The 16973-nt window shown below is 48.9% G+C and overlaps 2 protein-coding genes across 5 annotated transcripts in view; one reads left to right on the top strand and one right to left on the bottom strand.

Moving 5' to 3' along the window:
• TIAM1 (TIAM Rac1 associated GEF 1) overlaps positions 1-7971 on the bottom strand; it is a 321420-nt gene extending 313449 nt beyond the window's left edge. For 2 of the 4 annotated variants that reach the window (XM_016162370.2, XM_016162369.2), the window contains exon 1: positions 7816-7971. The gene's annotated coding sequence lies outside the window, so the exon portion shown is untranslated. Of the gene's footprint in view, positions 1-7474; positions 7720-7815 lie in introns of those variants that run through there. The other 2 variants (XM_016162372.2, XM_016162374.2) reach the window with 1 other exon arrangement.
• On the top strand, positions 7716-16968 carry LOC118601607 (translation initiation factor IF-2). The gene is given in 5 exon segments (XM_036218912.1): positions 7716-8034; positions 8143-8345; positions 8347-8480; positions 16386-16657; positions 16952-16968. Coding segments are annotated over 5 exon segments (945 nt in total).
• Positions 16969-16973: the final 5 nt, after the last annotated feature.

Below are 16973 nucleotides of genomic sequence, written 5' to 3'. Positions count from 1 at the left end.
AGATGCCAAGTATCTCTTTGTATCTAAATAGATGCCAGTATTACCTCCCCCATATGACTACCAAAAAAGTCTCTAGTCGTTGCCAAATGTCCACGTGAGCAAAACTGACCCCAGTTAAGAAGCTCTGTCCTAATATAACATAACAAAAAATATTACCCAGCAGAAATTTAACATCAAAAAGTTGATACCCAAAGATAGCTCGCCTTCAAATTATTTTACAAATATTTCTTTTACGTAGTTTTGGTAAACCAATGACTCATTCACACAGTTGTTTAAGTAAACAAAGTACTGTTCTTTTTTAAAAATGTGAAATCAAAGCTTTAAAATAAAATGTTTTCAGGGTCTCTTTCCTCGATCTATAACCTAATTAAGTCATGCAAATAGTACTATAGAAAAGAAAATGTAAAACTAGTGTACAACCTTGCTATGGAGTGAGAAGCATTCACAGAGTCATAACTGAGCAAACATTCTTTGCTGATTTTCAGCATTTAAAAAGCAAACAATATACAAAGGACGCCATCGGAAAAGTGAAATGACAACCTATAGAATGGAGAAAATATTTGCAAATCATATATCTGATAAAGGACTTTTCTCTAGAATACACTAAAAAATTCTCACAATTTAATAAACAGACCAAAAAAAAACAACAAACCCAATTAAGAAAACAGGCAAAGGGTCTGAACAGACATTTCTCCAAAGAAAATACACAATTAGCCAATGAGGACATGCAATGATGCTCAACATCATTATTTATCAGGAAAATGCAAATCAGAATCATAAGGAGAGACCACCTCTCACCCACGACAACAACTAGAACCCAAAAGGCAGATAATAACGAATGCTGACAAGGATGTGGGGAAAGTGAAATCCTCATACACTGAGGATGGGAAGGTAAAATGGTGCAACCACGTTGGAAAACAATCTGGCAGGTCCTCAGGAAGTTAAAATAGAATGATCATATGACCTGGCAATGCTACTCTTAGGATGACCCATAAAAATATTACGCCAAGCGAAAGAAGACGATGGCGAAAGACCACCTATTATATGGTTCCGTTTACATGTAATGGCCAAAATAAGCACACGTGTAGAGGCAGAAAGTAAACAGACCTGTGGTTACCGGAGGCTGAGAGGGGCGGGGAAGGGAAGGGAATGATAACGGGGGTACAGGGTTTCTTTCGAGGATGGTGAAAATACTCTAAGTTGACTATGGCGATGGTAACTCAACCCTGTAAATATGCCAAAACCCACGAAACTATGCACTTTAAATTTAAATTTAAATTTGTATGGTATACAAATTACGTCTTCGCAAAGCTATTATAAAAACAACCTAAAGCGAGGCACGGAATTGTGAACCATGCCAACAGAACAGAATCTTACCAGCACCGGCCCTGACAGCGGACAGAAGCTGTGGGCAAAACAGGCAGGCGAGTCGGGAAAAAAAGATAGAACAGGACATCGATGTTCTCATTTTACAAAGGGGAGGTTAAAGGTCACTGTTGTCGGCTGATGGAATGGAATTAGAGTAAGATAATAAGTAAGTAATATAAAGTCTGGAGAATAATCAATTTATGAACTATAAATACAATCATCAAAAAGCTAGAGCATGAAGGAAGGAGGTGACAGGCAATAACTAAGCTAAATGACCATTTATCTTAACAGGAAGTCGACACATAAAAGTGGCATATATTATCTGGAGACATGAAGACAACCACCAGAACAATTTCAAAGGAAATGAACAAAGGCGATTGTTTCTGCAGAGTACAGGAGTGGGCGGGAATACGGCACGACCACGACAGACGACTCTTGCTTCTCCTGACTAAGCTCGTCTGTTCTATGAGCGTGTTAACACTGTATGGAGTTATTACTTTGCGCCTTCTTTTCAGGATCAAATCAAACTTGGCATTGCCTGAGTTGAAAAACTGGCACGAAATAAGAATATAAAAGTCATGAAAAATATTAAAGCAGATCATCATCCGAATGAATCCGTGACGGGTATATTGGAGCAAAATGGACTCGAGCGTTATTGCCAAAGACTGCACCCCTAGGAAGGCCGCTTGGAAATGCGTGGAAGAGACTTAAGACAGAGACGTGTACACACCCCCACCCTATATGTATGGCAGACAGTAAGGGTCATCATAGGAAGTCAAAGTTTCAGCACAGCAAGAACATTCGAGAGTCCTAAGAGCCTTGGGATCCAAACAGTAGTTTAAATGAAAGAAAGTACATGTGGCGTTCTCCGGACTCAGCGGGCCCCGGGCTAAACACACTTTAAAAACTAAAAGGTGGAAGACAGAGGTCGTTCACCAGAGCACAGCAGTGCGCCATCGGGAAAGTACCGCCGTAGTTTTTTAAAGTATCATCGGGGTTATTAGGCTGACACATGGGACTCGGGACTCTGGGCAGCCCTACTGGGCATTTTTGAGAATGTCAGGTGGTAGCACTAATATCACACCAGGCAACGGGCACGACCAGCAGGTCCTGGGTGCCCCAGGGAGCTCGGGCCTCTCGGGTGTGGAAACGGGCCCTGTGGTCATCAGAAGCCAGGAGGCCACAGCACGCTGGAGAACTCGCCCTCCGTGTTCTTGCCCTTTCCAAAGACATCCTTGTGTCAGGTGAGGAGATGGAGATGCACATTTTGCAAAAGAGATAAAAATGAACGCGTTAACCTCAGTCAGTTGGGTCGGGATCCGAAGAAATTTGGAGGTGGCCCGGCTGGAAACTCTCCCCCCAAAAAGCCAGGGAGGCCCCCAACGCGGTGGGAGAAAGGGGAGGCACAGCAGACCCCTTTGCAGTGCCCTTCAGACTCAGCCGACACACATCGGGCCCAGCTCCGTGCCCTGCTCCGAGGAGCACTGCGTGAGAAATCCCACCCACTGCACTTCCAGTGTCCAGACCCAGGACTCCCCTGACCTGCCCTGGTGTGGTGAGGGGGTGCTGATCTGGTGAATTCCAGGGCTCATTATCACCTCCGCAAAGAGCAGAGGAAACCAGGCCAGGAACTGGAACTGATCCTCTTTGCCAGGCTAGCAGCTTCTGGCCTGGGAGAAGGGCAGGCGGGCAGGCGGGCAGCCTTGCAAAGTCACTTTCTTTCTGCAGGATGTCCTGTCTCCTCCATGGCCAGAGAGAACAACATCTGGTACCTTCAAGGAAAAGCACCTGAATCCCCATAGCCTGATCTCCCATCTCACTCCAAGCCGAGTTTCCAATTACGCTTTCCTCACATACCTGCAGACTAATCCTTTGGTCCTTAATAAAATCATGCTCTGTGGGGGACTAGAAGCTGGAATAAAATGATACCAGCATCTTCTTATTAAACCAAAAACATCGCCCCTCTCTTTTATTTCTCTTCTTTCACGAATTGAAAGTGGCCCCGGCCAGAAAATATGAGATGGCTTTCTTAGTATACTTCAGTTTTGCTGGGGTAAGTGGGGAGGCTCCAAAATGCTGGGACCCCCTCACCCACCTACACTCAAGTGTCCCTTTATGGAAAGAAACTTTGTGACAGCATCAAGACGCAAAGGGCCTTTGCCCATCCTGAAACTAAGGATGCTCTCAGCTGTAAGAACCTGCCTCCCACTGGGTTCCTGGCTGAATCATCACTCTTTGTTTCATGTCCTTTGAATACACACAATTGATCTGCTCTTACTAAGACACCGGCATTGTGATCCCCTCTGCTTCTGCTACCCTTTCAATGAACTGAGACCCCCACCTGCAGAATGCGAGTCTCTCAGCTCAGCCTCCGCCCAGCTAGGCAGAACCCTCGTCACCTAGCCAAAGAGCTCCAAGGTCTTCTAGAAGAATCTTGCACAAGCACTTGCAGAATTTCTCCATGCCCACAGTCCAGGCCTTTATAAATTTCTTAATGAGGTCCCCTGAGACCACAGGAACAGTGAAAGTCTTATGCTGCAGGGGTGTGGAGGGAGGTGCAGGAGGTTGGGAAGGGGATGGAAGGAGAAAGCTCGCCCAACTATTAATATCTTGTACCCTTTACACTAGAGCATTGTTTTCATTTCAAAACGCTCTGTTCCTGATGAGTACTGCTTTATTTTTGAGTGCCTCCGTTACTTAAAAAAAAAAAAAACAACTTTAAAAATTAGTGATTTGGCTTACACTGATGAGAGATCTTTTTTTTTTAACACAGGAGTTATTACTTACATAAAACTGAATATTGAAAGATGAAATGACCAGAAGTTAGAAATTGAAAAAAAAAAAAAAAAAAAAAAAAAAACATAAAAATTTTGCTGGGGCCTTGCAAATGTTCTTTTCCAGTCCTATACTGGCGGGGAGAAGGGGATAGGTAGGGACACACTATGAAATATGCACCCTATTTTCCTAATTCAGGAAGGAACGTGGTTCTGCATATATGCATGCAGACACACACGGACCTGTGAAACAGTGTTTCAGATACAAGAATCCAAACGACTGCGGACACTGCAAATAAGGACCTTTCTGAACCACAAGCCTGCGCGCTCGTGGTGTTCAGGAATTCCACAGGACTCTGCACGTTGCCCACAGGGACCGAGTTCTGCCTCTGCGGCCTCACCTCTCGTCCTTGCCCTCTGGCAGAAGCCCCTGCCATCACTAAGGTCTGGCCAAAGCTCCGGCGTGATTCCTGTGCTCTTACCGGCACTTCTCATTGGGGAAGGCCTAGGTTTGAGGCCCTCCTCCGTGCTGCCTCACAAAATGCTTCTCCTTCAGACTGTAAGCTCCTTACCATAAGGAGTGTTAACATGCACGCCTGGGCCACCTTCCGGGGGAACTGCTGCCTCGATGCGCCAGAACACCTGGGTTTCCTGGGGTTCCGTTTGCTCACCAGACCACAGGGACTTGAGGGGCAGGGGTTGGTGGGGTGGCAGGAGACAGGACCAGGGCGGCCTTTCCTTTCAGGTTCAGAGGGGGAGGGGAGACGAGGGGAGCTGGGGACAAAACTGCAGAGGGAAAGAGGAAGTCTTTGTTCTAGCTCTTCGGATGAGCATGAGAGTGGAGTTAAATTGTCAGCTAATGAGATTTCCTAACCACGTGCTCTCTTTCAAGTCTAGGCCCCCAACTGATCTGTTCCCCCAGACAGCAGCAGGGGGCAAAGCTGCCTCTAGCGTCCCTAAGGGCCAGAGAATTCCCAGAACAAGTGCAGACAGGACTGGAATCATTTCTGGGAATGGAACTCAAAGTTGGCCATCAAATACACTGACATCTCCCAATAACACTCCAGGCTCCACAGCCTGCAAGGATCAGCCTCCACTCGGGGTGACAGAGGCAGGTCCAGGGAGGCAGAGGCACAGAGGGAGTATCCCTGTGGGCTTCTGTTACCATTGGACAGACTGTGAATAGCTCTCTTAGCTTTTGTTTTTGTTTGTTTGTTTGTTTTGGCCAGTAAAGGCCTCTAGAGTCTACATTCAAAGAATATGTTATCGGACCCAGCTCGGAAATTTGCCCAACAGGCAAAGAGGTGTTGAAACAAGCATTTTTTTTTTCAATAACATCTTATTCTGTAAGTGAGCCTGAGATTGTCTTTTTTAAACTATTTATCTGATTATGGGTTGTTGAGTTCTTCATGTCTTTTTTTTTTTCCTATACGAAACTGGCTCTCTTAGCCTAAAGACAATGAGCACTGTGGAGCTGAGGTAAAACAAGTCAAAACACATCGACAGCATTTTGAAGCTATTCAGTAAAATCAATTATCCTCTTCTACCTTCCCCAGTCAACAGCTTCCTCCTTAGGTTTATTTCTCCTCTATTCAATGATAATTACTTAGCAACTTCCGTGTTTACCACTCAAAGACAATCTCCCAGGAGGAGCTCTTTGCCACTGGGTACAAAAGAGCGTATTCTAGAAACCAGCGATTTACCAAACTTCTGCTGCAAGGCACAGCTCAGATTTCACTTCTACCAGGAAGTGTTCCCCCCTGGCCTCCAGGTATCTCTTTGTTCAAACCTCCCTCCATCCGGGCATTAATCACTTTGCACAGCGGCTATTGGTTCACCGGCAACTGCTTCCCACCTGGCGGAGTTTTCCTCCGCCACTCAGGCCTGGGCCTCAGCATGGCCTTAGGGAAGAAGGAAGAAGAAGCAACTAAAACCTAAAGGGAATTCAAACAGGAAAAGGATCTGGAAGCGATTAGTTAAGTACGGTATAGTGCAACCTGAGCCCTGTTTGGAGCTGAAAACAGCAGTCCTAGATGCTTTTTAAAATAAAACAGGAGCTAGGAGAGTGGAGAACTGCAGAACGGAGAAGAGACACGGGCGTCCTCTACAATAAGAGTACCTCTGACAGGAAAACCACGTTATTCCAAAGTGGTTCTTACGTGGCAGGCACTGCCCTAAGCGGCTAATTTATATTGTCATTTTAACCGCCCGCCTCCCCCCCACCCAGATGGGAATACTCGTACCCACTTTCCAGACTCGGAAATTGAGAGGCAAGGAGATTAAGCAGCTCTGCCTGGATCACCCAGTTTGTAAGTGACACTGAGCAGGTATTGGAACTTGGGTTTGATCTCAGCGCCCAAGCTCTCAACCTCTACTCCAACTCAAGCAAAGTGTGAGCCAAGTCAGCACACGTGGGTAACCCGATCCGGACCGCTCAGACTCAGCAGAGCCGCAGCTGCTCTACGGGGCCGCGTGGGTACCACCTAAGCGGACACGCATTGGCCAGCGTCCCCAAGGGCTCGCGCGCGTCCTTCAGGACTTGCCGGCACTCAGGAAAAGACAGACTCGGATCAACGTGGACTGGCCAGGTAGCAAGGTTAGAGGATGCTACTGGAAAGGAGATGAACTTGGCTCGGTCTGCCCCCCACGACGGCCGCCGATCTGAGAGGGGCTCGGGCCGGGACACGGTGCCTCTGGGTGCAGGCAGACTGTGCGCGAAGGCGCCGCCTGGGTGTCTTTTCCCTGCAGCATCTCGCCAGGAGGTCGGGGGAGGGGGCGTCTCCTGACAGCACGCACCAACTTCTCTGCGCTCGGAGGGGGCGCGCAGCAGCGGCCCGGGCCCCGGGGGAGCACAGCGCGCAGCTCTCGCCCAATGGCGAGGTCTATAAACAAAAGCGGGCCCCACACGGGTCCCCCGCGGGGCTGCAAGCCGCGCAGCGGCTTCGGAACCACCGAACCTGCGAGAGGGTGAGGCGGGGTCTGCATCGTGCGTGGGGACCCAACACACAGCCCCCTGGGACCCCACGCCCTGACCAGTCATTGTCTGCGCGCCCGGAGAATGCCGCTTTAAATGCCCCCTCCCAGATCAGCCTTGGGTCCCCGGCCCTGTGCGCCGACCCCCGGACTCTGCTCCTCGTGCGTCCGGCTGCGAGCGCGGCACGGATCGCCAAGGCGAGCGCCCAGGCAGCGTCGCCGAAAACCCAGGCCTGGAGGTGCCCAAGTCAGGGACAGAGACACACACAGACACGCACGCACACGCACGCCCTCCCCTAAGTTGATAAAAATCAGCCGACAAATACAAAGTGCCGCCGCCGCTGCAAGTCAGCGCTGACCTCCTGCTGCCGGGAAGACTGGATGCCACAGCCCGGACACTGTCACTTCCATTCGGCGCCCGACACCTGGGCGCCGCTGGCTCTTCTCCCTCCTCACCGTTCCAGCCAGAGATGTCTCCTCTTGCCTCCTCTCGCCAGCTCCCCACCTCCCGTGTGTGAACACGAAAACAATACGAGTAAAGCCCAATCAGGGGGAGCTAGGACCCGCCGGGAGCCCTAGTTGCGGGAGACGGGGGTCGGGATGTGCCCGTCACGGGCAGAGTGGCCGCGAGCATCCGCACCGCGGTCCTTCGCGGTGGCTCCCGCCAGCCGTCGCGCGCCCCGAGACCCGCAGTACTCACCCGCAGCGCTCGTCCCGGATCTCCGGGACGCGGACAATGCGGGAACGCCGAGAGCCCCGGGCTGCGGGTACCGAGGCGAAAGCTGTGCTGCAGAGAGCTGCGCGCCGGTCGGCGGCGGCGCTGCTCGGCTTCGCAGCGCTGGGGCCCGCTCGCCGTCCGCCAATGAGAGCTGTCAGGCCGCCTCCGCCGGCGGCCTCGGGGGCGGGGCCAAAAGAGGCCGTGGGAAACCGAGCTCTGATTGGGCCGCTTGACAATCGCTCCGCCTCCGACCGGCCAATCAGAAACAGAAGATACAGGAGCGGGGCGTTCGGAGTTGGCCTGGAGAGTGACAACAGCAGCACGCTGCGTACCGGGGCTCTTTCGGTCCCCCGCGCGCGGCTGGACGGATGCGGGCGCCGCGCGCTCCTGGGCTGCCTTCCCACAGGGCTCCGGCGGTGGGGCCTGGGGAGAGCGAGGGATGGCAGAGGAGGCGCGGCTGGCCAGAGAACGGCGAGGGAGCCCCTAACAAAGCAGCTTTGGGAGGGCCGAATGGCCTCCGCCTCCTCCAGCAATAGGCCTGTGAAGCTGCCTGTCACCCTGCATAGGTGGAGGTGGCCAATGACGTACAGAGAAGGAGCTCGAGTTGGCGCGCGCGCGCGGCTCGACATCAGTGGGATTGGTCGAAGGTAAAGGATTTTCCTGCTACCTAAGGCAGAAAGGAAAGGGGAACGGAAGGGGGGAGGGGAAGGGCCAAAAAACGTACCTGTGACACGTGGTCTGGCTTGGGAGGCGTGTGACTGGTTCTAGGGGGAAACAAGAACTTTTTTACGAGAGGAAAAAGATTCTAACGTAATCCCCCCCTGTGGATGCTTGGGAATGTTAGCGACAGCCAGGGTCCAGGTAGAACACAGTAGCCTTCCCTGAATCCTGGAGAGGCCAGGATTCACCGGGTTAACTCACCTTGCCAGCAAGTAAACTTGAAATCATAGCTTGCAGCGCAGACCCTACATTCATCTCACTGGGCAGACTACGTGACTCTGGCAAGGTTCACACAGACCTCCCAGTCTCCCCTGTAAAATCAAGAAACGATGTTTGCCCTTCGCCTTTCGCGAGGTGGTGAGGGACACGGAAACTCGGACGCTGACAGAAAGCTCTTCCCCACACCCAGCCAGAGCTTCCCCTTTACCTGAGAGCTTGGGACTTCAACATTTAAAACAAAGGCCGAGATGGATATTCATTACAACCTGATTCGGTGGACCTGTTCACCCCGGAGCGGGTAGGAAGGCTTGAGCTCCTGGGGTTATCTGGTTGAAAACAAAAGAAAACGCAAAAGGAATTGCCTGTGTCACAGAAAGTAAACCTAAACTGGAAAACTAAGTATCCTTGACTTCTCCTTCCGCCTTCCCCCCTCTATTCTCCCAAATCCATACCATCTTCCCCATCCTCTCACCTGAACTGACTTCAAAGACCTCCCATGTCTTTCAACCCCAGGCCTTGCCTCCTGAAATCGACTGTACCTTTTGCCTGGTCGTCCTTCTAAACAGAAAAATATTTTGCTGTCTCGCCTCTGGGTCTCTTCCCTTTGCCCAGAACATCCCAGCCCCTAAACTTCCCCTTGACTAATTCCTACCCATTCTTCAGAAACCAGCTTCGCAGTCAATGCATTCACACAGTAGACATTTGCTGAATTACATTTGTGCCGCAGACAGTCTTGTAGACGCTGGAAACTTCCTGTGTCCAGTCAAAGTTTAGATACCAGCATCCGCCACAAACCCCTGTATTACACAGGGCTGAAATTGTCATTTAATTATGTCCTCCATTCCATCCAGAATTTAACTATCTTTTTTCTCTGCTCTATCCCAGTACCTAACGCAGTAGTTGGTATATTTGGGACACTCAGAAATATTTAATCAATGAATTCTAGAGGAGCTGTAATTAGAGGTAAGAGCTTCGAAAAGACTAGAAGTCTACATCTAAAACATCAGTTTGAGAAGAATGATTAGGATAAGTCTTAGAGTGATAAGTCTACCAGGTCCCATGGTAGGTGTTGCAGAGGTTTTTGAGTGAGAGATTTTGCAGAAGATACCCTTTCAAAAAACTCCCTTCATCTCAGCCAATACCTTGTCCAAGCTTCTACGTGGAGAGTCATTCCTTTGTGAAGCTTTTCATCCCAGAAGAAAGAACAATTTCTTAACCTCCTAAAAGCCACTATCTTGAAAGGGGAATATATACATGAAAATGAGTAGAGGGCTTTCCCAAGGGGTGCTCAAAAGTGCACTTGGCCATGCTCTGGGGCTAGGCCTCCTAGTTTCAAATAATAGTCCTGTCATTTTCTAGCTGTGACCTTGGGGAAGTTACTTCAAACCTCTGTGCCTCGATTTTCTCATCTGTGTAATCGAGATGACAATAGTGCTGCTGCATAGGGTTGGTATAAGGATGAATGACTTAATATTAGTAATGTGTTTAGACAAATGCCTGGCATATAGTAACATTGAATAATGTTTATTAGATAAATAAAACATCTTCCACTGGGGACCTGGGTAGTGGGACCTACCGAGGCCTCCTGTATTTGCAGCAGGTCACTAACAGCCTTCCTGGAAGTAAGGACGGAGTACCATTTACTCAAACAACATGGTGGTTAAGAGCACTGACCCCTACATAGTCAAAAATTTACATATAACTTTGACTACCCCGAAACTATTAATAGCTTACTGTTGACTGGAAGCCTTACCAATAACATAAAAAGTTGATTAACATGTATTTTATATGTTACATGTATTGTATACTGTATCATTACAATAAAGTAAGCTAGAGGAAAGACACAATTAAGAAAATCATAATGAAATACATTTATAGTACTATACATATATTTACTGAAAAAATATGTGGACCCATGCAGTTCAGTTCAAACTCATGTTGTCAAGGGTCAACTATAGTTTGATCTCCTCTCTGCCTCACTCAGCCGCTGCCATCATGTCACCCCATTAAGGAGGTGACATCATTGCAAGGTGAGCTTCAGGGTGAATCAGAGTGGTCATCTGATTGCCTTGCACATAGCTCTCTGAGCTAAGAAATCCTAAAAGCAGTTAAGAGACAGAACCTTGGTCCTAGACTGGCTGGTTTGAATGCAGGCTCCACCACTTCCCAGCTCTGGAGCCTTAGGGTAGGTTAATTAATCTTTCATAAGCCTCACTTTCTCATTCTGTCAAAGAGGAGTAATACCGCCTAACCCCTAAGAATGTTGAGGATTAAAAAGAAGTCAGACACAACACAGAGTATACACTCATAAAAGTAGGCATTTGAGTTGTGCTATGTTAACCGAACTCTCTGAACCACAGTTTCCTCATCTTTAAGATGGGATAACAATGTTTCAGCAAGCAGTTGAAAAACCTGAATGAAAAGATATAAGAGAAATGCTTAGCCCTGCCCGTCAGGAGGAGATGGATGCACAGGGACCCACCATTAGGAAGGACTCTTTCCGTCACATCACACCCTCACACCCCACGTACATCAACGAGTCAGGACTTTGTCTCTCGGAGTGCGCTCAGGGCTGACCTTGGGAGCGTTGTTCCCAAAATCATGGCACTACCACTAAGGGTAATGGAATTAAGCCGATCCTGCCTTCGGGTACACTTCTTGACCCCAAAACCTGAAAAGCTCTGCAGGCTTCTACGCTGCTGCTTGTCTGCCCTGCACAGTAGGTTGCTGCTTCACACCACAGGGAAGCGAATGAGGCGTTTCGATTAAAACACAAACAAATGCCATCTGGCAGAGTATTCTGGCATCCCTTCTCCTGAGGGCAATGCTGACATCTAAAGAGAGCACAGCACTGGCATTAAAGAAAAACTGGAGTGGCCAAAGGCAAAATTAAGGGTTTAAGACAGAAGAACCAGCAGAAATTACATTTCTGGCACACATGACCTCAACTTCAACTGTGAGTCATCATCTTCTCCACTAGTCACTGAAAGCCACACTGAATATGCTCCTGGCTAAGTCACAACCAACAGCCCTCCCCAGTGAGGCAACACCACGGAGATGAGCCCACGCCCTCCACTCCAGGCAGCTCTGCCCTGGCCTGCTCTTCCCCTGAACAGATGCTCCCTGACGGCAGGGCTGTGGTCTGTTGGGTCCACTGCTGTAACCCTAGTGTGCAGAACAGGGCCTGGCGCCCAGTACCTGCCCAGCAAATACTGGTGGAATGAACCAAGTTTAGTCTTTTGCGTTCCCTGCCACAAGGACTTTGGCACTTATTTTCTGTCATGTATTTGTAGATGCCCTCTTTTTAAAAAAGGTTATGAGGTAGCTTATTAAAAACAAAAACAAAAAAAATTTCCAGCAGGGCTTTGCTCAGAGAGGGCAGTACTAGTGTCGTTTTGTCTCCGACTAAATTTGGGTTCCTTGAGGTCATACTTTACTGTCCTGGAAGTTAAAAACTGTGTGTGCAATAAATATTTGCTGCAAAAGCACTGGATATCACTGACTTGGGAACCCACCAGGAAAGAAAGTTTGATTTTTTTAAAAGCAGCTGTTGATGAGTTTGCTCTGATTCATCCTCAATCTCCTGCCAAGACCCCTCCACCCTATTAATCCCCCCAAGGATTAGTAGACAGTCTGGGCTCAGATGTGAACTGAGAAAAGTCTAGTTAGTCATAGCGTACCATCAGGGACCTCTGTTTTTTACCTTTCTGAGCTTTTCGCTAACCCATCGTCCAGGTCAAGAATAACTACCAATTTCCTGGCAGTAGGTTCAGAGAAGATGATTTTATTCTGAAGTCCACAGAGCTTTGCTCTAGATTCTGAGAAACAGCTGGCAGACCACTTGAAAACCTCACACGGCCTGGGGATTCCAAGGGCCCTCCCCCATACCCCACCCCCATCTGGAGGGGACAGACTGTCTCAGTAGATAGGACTCTAGCCACTGTGATGGGATTTCAAAGTGACACGAACTGGTTTAATTTCTAAATATCTGTGGAATGACAAGTATAGTAGATGATGAACACATTATTTCATTGGAAGTGGTATGGTTTTTAAAACTACCTTGTAGGAAAGAAAGGAGGAGGAGAGAGAAGGAAGAGAGAAAGAAAGGCAGGAAAGGAGAAAGGAAAGGAAGGAAAGAAAAGAGAAAGAAGGAAGGAAGAAAAAGAAATAAGGAAGGAAAGAAAGAACAAGAGAAAGGAAAAAAAGGGGGGGAAGGGAAGGAGGAAGAAAAAAGAGGCACAAATCCATACCCAAACATTTCCATCAGGATATTTGACTCTACCTGTCTCCTGAGCGAAATCTCTGCTTCTACCATATTGTCTCCAGGTCTGCATGTTTTGTCCTGGACCAGCTTCATGGACATATGACCTGTGCAATTTCACAGGGTCCCACACTCAGAAAGGCCCCAAACCAGGTTTAATGTGCTGCTGTTGCTATCTTGAAACCTAATTTTTGAACAAGAATCCTGCATTTTCATTTTGCTCTGGGCCCCAATCCAGGTGTCTCATCCTTGGTCCTCCTTGCTCCCCAGTGTGTACCTTTCACATAGCAGTCACTCAGTAGAACTACATTAAGGGGCTTGCCATGAATATGAAGTATTATTTGTCCTTTATATGCTGCAATTGATGGGGCAAGTCCACATGTTATATGGAGAGATGCCCTTGAAAGCTTGGAAAGCCAGTGCAGAAATGAACATTCAGCTCACGAAAGAACACAGCTGGATCTTCTCTCTAGAGAATTTGGAGAAGACAAGCAAGGACTATCAGGGGCTATGAAGACCCCAGGGGAGGGGCAAACACTCCTACCCTATGGTTCTTCATTTTATATGTCAAGTTGATTGAGCCATGGAGTACCCAGACATTTGATCGAGCAGTCCCAGGCCCCATTCAGACGCGTGAATCTGAATCCACATCCTAAAAAAATCCTCAGGTACTTCATCTGCACATAAAGTTTGGGAAACACATCAGCCCTCTGAAAATGTAAAGCCACCTGAAAGGAATGGCAATATTAAAACCAACTTCTTAGTAAAAGAGTTTCTTTAGCCAAAGCTTTCTTACCTGAGGACAGAAGTTGGGAGTGGAGAGAAAGACGGACCAGAAAAGAGCTTAGGAAGCCTGGACGAGCCTTTAATTATGGAGAACAGACCAAGGAAACCTCAATATGCCAACGAACATACCCTACCAATACAGGCAAACTCAAGGTCAGAGAGGCAGGGTCATACAAATCAGGTCGCGTTACAGTCAAGCGCTGCTTCCTGTTTGTAATGTGCCTGCTTGCATTTTATTTTCTATGTTTTCACTGGAATGGCAGTTTATGGAAAAATTCTCCCACTTGGCTGTGAACAGTCTCCGAGCAACAGCAACACTTCTGCAGAATTGGCAGGGACCGCACTGGGGAATATTTCAGAAACTTCAAGGCAAAGGGACAAACAACAACAACAAAAATAAAATCCCTCAAAATGTGTTTTAAGGGCAAAGAGCTGTGAATCAAAAACTATTAACAGGAATGCATCCGTGTGTCTCCTAAAGAAAACCAATTGGATTTTATTTTTTTCTGCCCACTCCACCCTGATCATTAATCCATCTCCATGGGAAAGAACAAGAGCTCCACTTAAAAGTATATCTACTGCCCGGTGGGGAGTCTCTGAGATGACTGACCGGATTTCAGCCTAATGGACTCGCCCTTCACTTACACACAGTGCTCCCAGTGCCTGCCGGCCCAGCGAGGCTGAGAGCAGATCGGAGCCGCCTTCCCCAGCCAGAATGTGCCAGGGCACATGCTTGCAGCTCCACCTGCCCCATGCCATCTTCATTCTCTGTTCTACGGAAGTATCGTTCTCTACACTAATAGAACTGTATGGAAAAGGCTGGAAGGCAGCCATGCTGCCTCAACAAAACAATCATTAGGCTCAGGGAAGCCGCTCGTCTCTGGAAGCAACTGCTGCAGTGGGGCCACAGAAATCAGCCTCTCTTCTTAGAATAAGGTGGCATCCCCATTTTCTCTATCTCCTTATAGAGATATTGCCCCCCACACGCATACACACACGGCCTAGAGAAGCAGTTAAACACAGAGAGGCTAGTAGTTAAATACAAAGACTGCTCCAAGTCAAATCTTGCCTCTGTACCTTACCAGCTGTGTGACCTTTTGGAAGTTACTTATCTCTGTGTTTAATTGCCCTTGTATTAGTCATCTCAAGCTGCTATGAGGATGCTGCAGACTGGGTAGCTTTATTTAAAGTAAACGAATATCTTTACAGTTCTGTAGACTGGAAGTTCAAACTCAAAGTGCCATTGGGGTTGGTTTCTGGTGGGAATGGCTGCCTTCTGGCCGTGTCCTCACATGGCCTTGCCTCTGTGTGCACACTCAGAGAGCTCTCTGGAGTCTCTTCCTCTTAGAAGGATAGCAGCCTTATTGGATTAGGCCCCCACCCTTATATAAACTTAATTTATTTTCTATGTTTTCTGTAATTAACTTTAATTATTTCCTAATGGCCCAGTCTCCAAATCAGTCACACTGGGGGGTAGGGCATCAACCTCCAAATGGGAATGAGGGCGGGAAGGGGAGCTAAATCCAGCCAATCCTAGCCCTCATCTGTAAAACAAGGTTCATGATATCATCCATCTCATAGGGATGTTGTGAGGATTGGATGCGTTGACACAGTAAAGAACTTGGAGCAGTACTTGGCCCATTAGAGACTCTATGGATCCCTGATTATGTACAAAAAGCTAGAGTCGTTTTTGAAAAGCTCACGTGGCATCTCTCCCTTGATGCCCATAAGCCTTGATGTCCATAATCTCGTCATATCTACCCCACCACCTTCCCCGCACAACGGCAAACGAACCCCATGAACCTTTCCTTTTGTTTCCTAAGGCAGTTTCTAGTCTTACCATCTAAGGTGTGGGTCAGTGCCCAGCCTGAAAAAACGGGAGGCAGCCGGAACTTACCAGTATGCTTTACTCCTCGTCTCATAAACAGCCATGCCGCATCTGGATCTACCTGTAAAATGACCGTGGATCCCACTCCTTCGCAAGCCCCTGCCCCTGCCTGGCTCATGCCCACCTCCTGATAACATCAACAGCCTCCTAACTGTCCCTCCAACTCCAGTTTCTACCCCTCTGTCATTCTCCGCAAAAGTCTCTGTTAAATATGGGGGAAAAGACCGTTTATAGCACCTGGCACCGAAGACCCCTTCTACCCTTCTGATTTTTCCCACAGTGCTAAACTCAGCCCTCCCCGTGTACGCGGATGATCCAGGGTCCCGCCAATGGCGTCTTTCTTGTCCTTGGCCCGCTGCCTGGAACACCTCTCTCCGCCTGAGTTCTGCTCCGTGCAATGGGACCCTGCTTGCCACTCAAGGTCAGGCCGGACCATCACCTCCTTTGAGGGGCCCTCTTCCTCATGGTGACCGGTCACCTATGATGTGTGAGGCATTACAGCATGCAGTTCCTTATTCGATTTTTCATTTAATTTTCACACCAACTTTCCAAAATCTGTTCTACAATCTCATTTAAAAGACAAAGGAAAAGAGACTGAGTAATTCGCCCAAGGTCGAGAGCTAATGAGTCATCCTCCCGGACGGGTCTCTCATTTGTGGCCTCGCCCTCGTTCCCCAGACAGAACCTGTCGCTCCATTCTCGGCGCTGGCACACACGGCCCGTGTGTATGGCACCCACCGCGCTGAGGCAGAGGGACCTGGTGCAGCTGTCACTTCGCCTTCGGGTGCCCACGGCCCGATCCAGTGTCTGCCAAGACGTGGAAGATCGATCAATTCCGGAGGAGTACAGAGGACGCAGGAATCCCGGCGGTCCCCGGGTCTCAGCGCGGGCTGCGGCCGAAACCACGGCACCTGCGAGCGGCTGTTGCGGTTGCGCTTGGTCCGTTCCGCGTGAGTCTGCGCGAGCTGCCGTGACCAAGCACCGCGGACTCGGGCTTACACCGCGGGAAAATGTGCTCCCTGCGGTTCTGGGGGCAGGGAGGCTGAGGTCCCCGGGTCGGCTGTTGACCCCTGGGGCCTCCCTTGGCGTCCTGTGGAGGGCAGCCCTCTTCCCCCTGGGTCCCCACGGGGTCGGCCCTCCGCGTGTGTCTGTGTCCCGATCTCCTCGTGTTACAAGAGCACCAGCCACGTTGCATTAGGGCCCATGCTAAAGACCCCGTTTTTACATAATGACCCCTTTAAAAGCCCCATCTCCACATTGAGGCAC

This window comes from Rousettus aegyptiacus, unplaced genomic scaffold (assembly GCF_014176215.1).
Source record: "Rousettus aegyptiacus isolate mRouAeg1 unplaced genomic scaffold, mRouAeg1.p scaffold_m13_p_4, whole genome shotgun sequence".
NCBI classification, from domain to species: domain Eukaryota; kingdom Metazoa; phylum Chordata; class Mammalia; order Chiroptera; family Pteropodidae; genus Rousettus; species Rousettus aegyptiacus.
This window is presented reverse-complemented; position numbering and strand designations above follow the sequence as displayed.